General features: G+C 41.0%; 1 protein-coding gene across 2 annotated transcripts; it reads left to right on the forward strand.

The window, feature by feature from the left end:
• The first annotated feature begins 1,078 nt into the window (after window positions 1-1,078).
• LOC118392140 (SLAM family member 9) lies at window positions 1,079-8,458 on the forward strand. 2 transcript variants are annotated; one of them, XM_035783803.2, is made up of 5 exons: window positions 1,096-1,539; window positions 1,789-2,082; window positions 6,597-6,851; window positions 6,993-7,144; window positions 7,262-8,458. In XM_035783803.2, the coding sequence occupies exons 1-5, from the start codon at window positions 1,476-1,478 to the stop codon at window positions 7,613-7,615; spliced, it is 1,119 nt and encodes a 372-aa protein (XP_035639696.1). In that variant the 5' UTR covers window positions 1,096-1,475; the 3' UTR covers window positions 7,616-8,458. The 2 variants fall into 2 exon arrangements, with proteins under 2 accessions (XP_035639695.1, XP_035639696.1); XM_035783802.2 differs by having other exon boundaries at window positions 1,079-1,539; window positions 6,597-7,144.
• The last annotated feature ends 2,538 nt before the right edge of the window (window positions 8,459-10,996 follow it).

Consider the following 10,996-nt stretch of genomic DNA (forward strand, 5'->3'; position numbering starts at 1 on the left):
GCTCAACTTTAGTCTCATCTGACCAGAGTACCTTCTTCCATATATTTGGGGAGTCTCCCACATGCCTTTTGGCAAACACCAAAAGTGTTTGCTTATTTTTTTCTTTAAGCAATGGATTTTTTCTGGCCACACTTCCTTAAAGCCCAGCTCTGTGGAGTGTACGGCTTAAAGTGGTCATATGGACAGATACTCCAATCTCCGCTGTGGAGCTTTGCAGCTCCTTCAGGGTTATATTTGGTCTCTATTGCCTCTCTGATTTATGCACTACTTGCCTGGTCCGTGGGTTTTGGTGGGTGGCCCTCTCTTGGCAGGTTTGTTGTGGTGCCATATTCTTTCAATTTTGTAATCATGGATTTAATGGTGCTCTGTGGGATGTTCAAAGTTTCAGATATTTTTTTATAGCCCAACCCTGATCTGTACTTCTCCACAACTTTGTTCCAGAACATTTTGGAGAGTTCCTTGGTCTTCATGGTGCCGCTTGCTTGGTGGTGCCCCTTGATTAATGGTGTTGCAGACTCTGGGGCCTTTCAGAACAGGTATATACTGAAATCATGTCACACTTAAATTGCACACAGGTGGACTTGAACTAATCACGTGACCTCTGAAGGTAATTGGTTGCACCAGTTTTTATTTAGGGGCTTCATAGCAAAGGGGGTGAATACATATGCACGCACCAGTTTTCCGTTTTTTGAAAAACATTTTTTTTCTCCATTTCACTTCACCAATTTGGACTATTTTGTGTATGTCCATTACATGACATCAATCAAGGCACAAGGTGAGACCCGGATGCAGATGGTTGGAGTCTTTCAATGTTTAATAATCCTAAGGGGTATGCAAGGGAATGGTCGTGGACAGGCAAAAGGTCAAAACCAGATCAGAGTCCAGGAGATACAGAGTGGCAGACAGAATGGTCAGGCAGGCGGGTACAAAGTCCAGAAACAGGCAAAGGTCAAAACCAGCAGGACTAGAAAAAGAGAATAGCAAAAGGAGTACAGGAAAAACAACACTGGTTGACTTGACTAAACATACAAGACAAACTGGCACAGAGAGACAGGAAACACAGGAATGAATACACTGGGGAATATAAGCGACACCAGGAGGGGGTGGAGACAATCACAGGAACAGGTGAAACAGATCAAGGCTTGACAGAAATCCAAATCCATTTAAATTACAGGTTGTAATGCATCAAAATAGGAAAAACACCAAGGGGGATGAATACTTTTGCAGGGCACATTACAGTATATTTACAAAAATATATATGGGGGACTGTAAATGATGCAGACAATTACATTGATGGAAGCCATAATCTATCTACAATGTTAAAGCTGATCTACCCCTTAAAATAAGTTTTACAAGTGAGCTACAGCTTAAACTGAGGGGGCGGGAAGTTGTGAGAATCGTATTTAGGGCAGGGAACTGCCATCACCTACTTAGTTTGTTTTGAGTAACTCAACCTTGACAGAGATCAGAGAACGATGCCAGACTTCATCACTTACACTAAAACAATGAACATTTTATGGTTTCTCCTCATCCTCACAGGTAACCCATACCAATTTTTTTTTTTTAAGATAGTTAAGGTTGAGGTGACTTCTAGAAATAAATTTAATAAATGGTGCACATGTATTTTCCAAAGGGAATTAAGCTTTTAGGACAAATGAAAAATGTCAAATAACAGTCAGGAATTATAAAAAAAATATGAAGGTAAATAGTTAGCCTGGTATGCTATTCGTGTTTTATCCCCTGCTGAAAAAACGTTGTACCCGGTGAACCTTTTTCCTTTTTCTATAGGGACCTGGGCTGAAGTTCCGCCAATAGACAAGTATGGGTTGAAGGGAGGTTTGGTGTGTCTGGCCGTTGCTGAATCCCCTGTGGAGCATGAAGAACTTAAATGGAAATTCAAAAGTGATGTAATAGTTGATAATAAAGAGATCTCTCCTCAATACAAGGAGAAGGTGCAATATAACCCGGTGAACCACTCTCTGTGCATTAACAATCTGAAGGAAACGGACAGTGGAATTTACTATCCGACTGTTGGAAAATGGAATTTAGAAACTATTATTGAGTACAAAGTAACAATACAGGGTGAGTATAATTCAAAATTTAACTGAGGGCCCACAAAAAGGCTATTGCCGGCTCTGACTGGGTGTGTGGGTATGGATGTTAGTAAGCAGACCCGAGAAAAACATGTTGGTCCCTCATGATGAGTTCAGATGTTTTTGTGTCCCCCACCACCATCAAAGTTGCTCATCCTTGTTCTAGGAAAGTGGTCTCCAACAGGTCGATTAGGAGCTACTAGTATCTCGCATATCACCTATGAGTAGCTCACCAAATAATTCTGAAAGGACATGCAATTTAAGTGTTCAACCGCTAGCCGTCAAAAACAAATCGTACAATCGCAACTTTAACATTATCACACCCCATTATCGGCTTAAAAAGCCAAACCTAACACAATATCTGACAATTAATTTCCAGCAATATTGCCCCTGTTTGTCTGTGTGGTGCGCGCGTTTGTCTATCACTCCGTGTGTAGCCAGTTGATGTGATAACTGTCTTGTGGGTAGACTGAAACATGTCCCCCTAAACCTTCTCAATTATATGTTACTTTCAAAGTAGGCTTACCTGGCAGAAGTGTATCATGAGTAGTATATCATTTGTATCTGATATTTGTTATTTGCGAACATTGCCATGAAATGACCAGCAGCAGTACAGAACCATCAGGGAAGCAGCAAATTTGAAGGCACATTACTTACTCACGAGCTGCGCAATTAAAGGGCCAGATGCGCAATTCATCTAAATGTATTCGTTTTCTTCCAGACCTAAAAAAAAATGTGCTTTATCCATCGACATGGACTTAGAACCTCAAATTCTGTTTCTTTAAGAACAATTGTAATTTTAAGAGAGAAAAACAAAAACATAAAACCAGGAAAAATGAAACAGAACATAATTTCGAAAATGTATAACATAATTTGGGGAGAAAATCACATATTTTATAGGGCCCCCTTAGAGTTATTTATTAACCATTATTTGACCACGTATATTGACAGAAAACATAGTGCACCCACTTTCTCTTGTAGACTAAAGAAGTGGTGAAGAGTTGCAGGGGAGAGGAGAAGAGAAGAATGTGCCTGTTTGAAAGCTAGAAAAAAACGAGTAGCTCATGACATGTTAGATTTTTTTAAAGCAGCTCTCAGTCTAGAAAAGGACCCCTGGTCTAGAGAGTGTATTGCATGTGTTAACTTCATGTAGGAGAAAGGCAGCCATGATGATAATACATTTTTATATTTCTGTAGAGTGGAGATTTATTTATTTCGGTTTGACCTTTTATACCTACTTACATTTTCAACTGTGTATGTTGCTGGTTATTATTACAGTATAATAACTATTGTAAGGTGAGAATATTACAGTAGATTTCAAACCATACCCTATGTAGAAGCAGAAGTAAAATTCCTGACTTAGGGAAAGCGAGAAAAATACTGGGAAATGAATCATTCTGAGTACCAAATGGCTGTTTAATTGAATAAACTATACATACAAAAGTATGCCGACACCCCTTCAAATTAGTGGATTCGGCTCTTTCAGCCACACCTGTTGCTGACAGATCGAGCACACAGCCATGCAATCTCTATAGACAAACATTGGCAGTAGAATGGCCTTACTGAAGATCTCAGTGACTTTCAACATGGAATCGTTATAGGATGCCACCTTTCCAACAAGTCAGTTCTTCACATTTCTGCCCTGCTAGAGCTGCCTCAGTCAACTGTAAGTGCTGTATTGTGAAATGGAAATGTCTAGGAGCAAGTCTCAGCCCCGAAGTGGTAGGTCGCACAAGCTCACGGAACGGAACTGCTGAGTGCTGAAGTGCGTAGCGCGTAAAAGTCGTCTGTCCTCAGTTGCAACACTCACTAATAAGTTCCAAACTGCCTCTGGAAGCAACATCAGCACAAGAACTGTTTGTCAGGAGCTTCATGAAATGGGTTTCCATGGCAGAGCAGCCACACACAAGTCTAAGATCACCGTGCGCAATGCCAAGCGTCGGCTGGAGTGGTGTAACTTTGCCGCCATTGGTTGGATCTGGGTTTGGCGGGTGCCAGAAGAATTCTATTTGCCCGAATGCAAAGTGTCAACTGTAATGTTTGGTGGAAGAGGAATAATGGTCTGGGGCTGTTTTTCATGGTTCGGGCTTGGCCCCTTAGTTCCAGTGAAGGGAAATCTTAAAACTACTGCATACAATTACATTCTAGATGATTCTGTAATTCCAACTTTGTGGCAACAGTTTGGGAAAGGCCCTTGCAGACTGCGAGCCAGGCCTAATCACCTTACATCAGTGCCCGACCTCACTAATGTTCTTGTATGACTTAAATGTAAATGTAATGTAAATGAATAGAAGCAAGTCCCCGCTGTAATATTCCAACATCTAGTGTAAAGCCTTCCCAGAAGAGTGGAGGCTGTTATAGTAGCAAAGGGGGGGACCAACTCCATAATTAATAACCATGATTTTGGAATGAGATGTTCAACGAGCAGGTGTCCACATACTTTTGCTCATGTAGTGTATATCCACATTAACAATCACTCTGGTATTCAGTAAGTATGAATAGCCATGCCCCTGAGACTGATTGACCAGAGTAGGTGCCCCTCTGCTAGGCCCCACTTAGCCTTGTACATTTTTCACATGTGTAAGTTAATATTTGTCTGTATCATTTTCTCAAAAGTTAGTAGAAGTGAGCATTTAAAACAGGTTTCAAAACAATATAATCCATGGCCATACCACCGGATCCCCGTAGAAAAATGTCCCCTCCCCCAATGTCAGAGTCAAGCCTATGCCCCTGCACACAAAATAAACATTCCTGCAAATGTTTTCCCACATTTTCCTACAACTACGGTCATTGCTTTCTACGTTATAACCAGTGTTGTGTATTCATGGATGCCAAGGGAAGCTAGGCTCCCCCAAAAAATGTACACAAAAACCTAACAAAAAAAAAAACTTTTTTTTTTTGTCTCTCAGTGTTTCATAATTTTCCTTCAATTTGCAATAGGCTTAATGTGTCTCACCGGAGAAAGCATCCTAGAGAGTGAAACAGCTGTCGCTGTCTGTGTAGGCCTTTTATCTGATGCTTTCTGGTCCAAAAGAGTATGACATTTTTGCCACCCGTAGCATTGAATGCAAGGGAAGCCAGAGAGCATTTGGCTTCCCTTGATAAAAAAAATAAATAATAGCCAATCAGCGTTGAGCTAAACTGAGAGAGCTCAACTGTGAATGGTCCTGGTGCACCAAAACAAAGTGTCAAGGGAAGCCAGTTTGGATTTGGCTTCACTCCAATCATTGTGTGTTGATGTCATCCAGGGGCTAGTTACACTATAGCTAGCTAAAATGGTCCCTTTCCTAATTAAGCCGTGAATGGAGATAGGGGTTTGGACTTGAGGTTTTACTTAATTCTCCGTACTGGCCAAAGATTACAATGGTGATTCTGATCCAACCACAAATTCATATATTGTGCCCCAGGCCTGAGAGGATGGAAGTTCAATATGTAGCTAGATGTAGAAGGATAAATGTTAACTAGCTAATGTTGCCCATGAAAGAAAGTTAGGCTACCAAGCAAGCATTTCAGCCAGGTAGCCTAGGACAACAAAAAATGAAAGTGTGTACTACTTACTGTATGACAGAGTGATAGACCGTTTTGTCAACATGAAAGAGAGGATGGCATTGACATTTCTTTACAAGTAGGGTGAGTCATAATGTTTTTTTCTACTTGTACGAAAACGCGCGTACACACGCACACACAGAAATGAGAACCATGGACAGACACATCAAAGTAGGGTGAGTCAAAATGTTTTTTCTACTGCATGAAAACTAACCGGCGCTTACACACACACACACACACACACACACACACACACACACACACACACACACACACACACACACACACACACACACACACACACACACACACACACACACACACACACACACACACACACACACACACACACACACACTTGATTGGACTAAATTATTTTTGGTGTCTTTTAGTTGCCACTGTATTAGACTAAGCAGAGGTGATTTGATGATGTTGAGGATGTTGAAGTTGAAATGGTACTGCAATAGTGGAGGCAGCTGCTGTTTTCTTTGCGACTTGCGTTAACTCTATGTGCTTCTAAATCAATAGTTGTTTTGTGGTCCCAAAATGTTGGAAACATAAATTTGCTTGACCATGCTGTAGATCATGTAACCGTTTCTTACATGCAATATGCTTTGAGGACTTGACCAGACACAGGTTGCTCTCTGGTTTTGGGATGAAACAAAGGTGTGGTTGAATTTATTCTGCCACTGTGTCTTCTTAATGTTTCAGGCTTAGGCCTATATAACACAAAAGTTGTAAGATGGCTTGTTTCTGGCTTTGCTTTCCCAGCGATTTTACCCACACACTGGTTATAACTGGTTTAGGCACCATCATGCACCATCATGCACCATCATGCACCATCATGCATCATTATTTTGTTTTACTATAGGATTAAACTATAGGAGATTCCTCACACTCCTCTGATTCTTCTTGTCATGGATATAACCTTTTTTCCAACTCCACTGGTTCTTGTAGAAGCTGTTTCCATACCAGTCATGAAGGTGGTGTCTCTCTACTCCAACTCAAGTAGGGGACAATGTAACATCACAGTGAACTGTTCTGTTAAAGACGTCTGGGCATTGTCTGTCTGTAACGGGCGTCAGTGCACACTGTCACAACAGTCACTCACCGCAGTCAATATCACCATCTCCAATGACAACAGCACTATCCAGTGCACAGGCAAAAATCACGTCAGTGCAGAGACCAACTCACAACCCATGAACGACATATGCAAGTCCAATTTACCTTCTGTGCCTCTATCATTGTTAAAAAAAGATCAAAGTTTTAATATCATTTCTGTTAACATAATTATGTTTTTTTCCAGCAAAAATGTGAATAACAATGTGTGTGTGCGTGCGTGTGACATCTCAGGCATTGAGAAGGGTGGGAAAGCTTCAGAATACCAAGTTGGCATCATTGTGGGCAGTGTTACTGCTGGATTGCTACTCATTATTGTGTTTGTCGGAATACGACGCATCAAATCAACCAGAAGAAGGGCCCATAAAAACAAGCTGCCACTGCAGGTACCATCTCTGTCCATCATTTATCTATTGTCAGTGTCCTGGAAAAACCTTGTATCTCAAAGAATAAAGAATGATCATTTGAATGTTGATACAGTATAATGTCTCACATCCTAACAGGTCAACCCAGTGAGCGCTCCACAAGGGGAGAGACCGGGACCACGAAACACAGGGGCTTCTGACGTAACAACTATCTACGTCACTGTAGGGGAACCAGGAGCTGCAGGAGTGGAGCTCCCGTCACCAGAAGAGATGCCAGAGTCACAGTCGGCGGCGATCTACAGCACTGTGCAGCAACCAGCTGCAGAAGAGTCTCACCAAGTGGACAAAGTGGGCGCTACAAAAGAAGACAGACCAGGGCCGCAGAGCCCTACATCGATCTACAGCACTGTACAGAAACCAGCAGCAGCACAGTGTTGCCCAGTGGACAAATACGGGAATAATCTCAACAAACCAGACAGAGCTGCTCAATAGGAGATAAACTACCCCTCCGTCCCTCTCACAGTTACCCTGCTATTACATTGACTAAGACTTGACCCCTAGACTCAGACAGCGAAAAGCAAAACACGGGAAATTGTGAACGAGGAAGAATGAGGGGAAATTGTGAACGAGGAAGAATGAGGGGAAATTGAATATAAAAAAAAACATTTACTTATTTTGCTTAATTAATCATTCCATCTATTAGCACTGTACATGCTTTATTAAAAATACATGTATACAAAACAGCTGAATAAAAAAAAATGGGAATCCCGTGTTTGATCCAATCAACAAACTGAACAAACTGAAAAGAAGGTTGAGATGACAGGCTCAACCAAACAATAGCAATAAAAAGACACGTACAACCAATCAACTGTATATCATATTTTTTGGGTTACCATTTTTGTAATAAGTACCATATCTGATTGGCTAAAATTCACTAAATGTAAATCGCTGGTAAATGACTGAATTGTCCAATGTAGATCGATGAGAAAGCGCATTTACAAATATCAATAGAAAAGTTTCAGAATCAATTTCTGTAGGATCTGTTACATCTAGCTGGCTATGTGGTAGAACTACACTGGTACTATACAGGTATGACAGATTCAATGAAACTAATGTTCTATGACTGAGTGGAATTTCTTTGAATTGCACTTAATTCAATTCTACTCCCCTGCCACTCAAACTCAAATTATACATCATGTGGGGTGTGGCCAATTCAATTAGAATTTCAACTCATGAGTTGAATGGGAGTCAATTCCAAAGGTCAGAATTGAGCCCAACCCTGGTGAGAATGTGTTTATTGTGTATTTGAATAAATGCTTTTGAGTGTACTATGTATACATGCTTTTGAGTGTGTGTATGTGTGTGTGTACTGTAAATTAGCCTTAAACACGTCCTTACTTGATGCTGTCATTAAGATTTGTATTGTCAATCCAGACCCACTGTCCGTCTTACATCGCTTCCGTCAGTCCAATCCAGGGGAGTGTCTGCAACTCTTCTCCTCGGTGATGTAGTCAAGTCACTTAACCACGAGCCTGAGTCGAGTCCCAAGTCCCTAGTGTTTGAGGTCCGAGTCCTTTATTCTCAAGTCGAGTCATGGATGCAGATGTCCTCCGTCACGGATGCGAGCGTATCGACTCTGTTCGTTGCTGGGGAAGTAGTAGCATGATCCACTGTGAAACTCTCAGACAGGATAACATTGTGCCTTCCCTCTCTCTTCTCCGGAAGCAATCTAAATGGAATTACTCACAGTACTATATCCTGATATGTTCATGTTAAATGTGTGTGTTCCCGTTTAAGAGTGCACGAGAGTTGTGGACAAAAATCCCCCCCAAACATAACAAATATTTTTACATGACCCTCTGCTTGTACTGTACAAATTTTGTTTGACCCTTTAACCCTCATAATATACACAAAAAAAAGATGACTGTACCACCACAAATAACAATAACTGTAGCAACCCTATGTTTATAAACATGGATATCGACATAACCACTTTAGCATGGCTTCGTGGCACAGTCGATGCCACGCAGGGCTATGGGCCAGAAGGTTGAGGGTTTGTCGCCCGACAACCCAAAGGACGCGAGTTTGAATCACATCATGGACAACTTTATCATTTTAGTTCATTAGCAACTTTTCAACTACTTACCACTTTGCAACTACTTAGCATGATGACTAACTCTAAACCTAACCTTTAACCCTTTTAGCTAACCCTTCCTCTAACCCTAACCTTAACCCTTTAACCTAGAATTCACAACATATCAATTTGCAAATTCAGATCATATTGTACATTTTTCAAATTCATAACATATACTGAACAAAAATAATAAATCCGCCATGCAAAAATTTGCAGTTACAATTCATATAAGGAAATCAGTCAATTGAAATACATGATTGAGGCCCTAATCGATGGATTTCACATGACTGGGAATACAGATATACATCTTGTCAAAGATACCTTCAAAAAAGGTAGGGGAATGGATCAGAAAACCAGTCAGTATCTGATATGACCACCATTTGCCTCACGCATAGAGTTGATCAGGCTGTTGATTTTGACCTGTGGAATGTGGTCCCACTCCTCTTCAACGGCTTGTGCAAAGTTTCTGGATATTGGTGGGAACTGGAACACGCTGTCATACACGTCGATCCAGAGCATCCCAAACATGCTCAATGGGTGACGTGTGATAAGTATGCAGGCCATGGAAGAACTGTGACATTATTAGCTTCCAAGAATTGTGTACAGATCCTTGCGACATGAGGCTGTACATTATCATGCTGAAACATGAGGTGATGGCGGTGGATGAATTGGGCCTCAGGATCTCGTCACGGTATCTCATTGCATTCAAATTGCCATCGATGAAATGCAGTTGTGTAAGTTGTCCGTAGCTTGTGCCTGCCCGTACCATAACCCCACCACCACGGAGCACTCTCTTCACAATTAAAATCAGCAAACTGCTCACCCACACAATGCCATACACACTGTACTGGGCCATCTGCCATAAAAGGTCATACGTTTAAAAAAATTAAATGACAGACGCACAGTGCCTTTAGAAAGTGCCTTTAGAAAGTATTCACACCCCTTGATTTTTCCCACACTTTGTTGTTACAGCATGCATTTAAAATGTATTAAATGTATATATTTTGTGTCACTGGCTTACACACAATACCCCATAATGTCAATGTTTTTTGTATTTTTTTTTTTACAAATTAATAAAAAATGAAAACCTGAAATATCATGAGTCAATAATTATTCAACCCCTTTGTGATGGCAAACCTAAATAGTTTCAGGAGTATAAATGTGCTTAACAAGTCAAATCATAAGTTGCATGGACTCACTCGGTGTGAAATAAGTGTTTTACATGATTTTTGGATGACCACCTCCTCTCTGTACCTCACACATACAATTATCTGTAAAGCCCCTTAGTCAAGCAGTGGATTTTTCAAACAAAGGTTAAACCACAAAGACCAGGGAGGTTTTCCAATGAAGTGACAACACAGAGTCACTACAAAGATAAACTCCTCTCACAGTCAACTGTGTTTATTTTCAGCAAACTTAACATATGTAAATATTTGTATGAACAAAACAAGATTCAACAACTGAGACATAAACAGAACAAGTTCCACAGACATGTGACTAACAGAAATTGAATAATGTGTCCCTGAACAAAGGGGGGGTCAAGATCAAAAGTAACAGTCAGTATCTGGTGTGGCCACCAGCTGCATTAAGTACTGCAGTGTATCTTCTCCTCATGGACTGCACCAGATGTGCCAGTTCTTGCTCTGAGATGTTACCCAACTCTTCCACCAAGGCACCTGCAAGTTCCCGGACATTTCTGGGGGGAATGGCCCTAGCCCTCTCCCGCCGATCCAACAGGT

Source organism: Oncorhynchus keta, chromosome 13 (assembly GCF_023373465.1).
Source record: "Oncorhynchus keta strain PuntledgeMale-10-30-2019 chromosome 13, Oket_V2, whole genome shotgun sequence".
Lineage (NCBI taxonomy): Eukaryota > Metazoa > Chordata > Actinopteri > Salmoniformes > Salmonidae > Oncorhynchus > Oncorhynchus keta.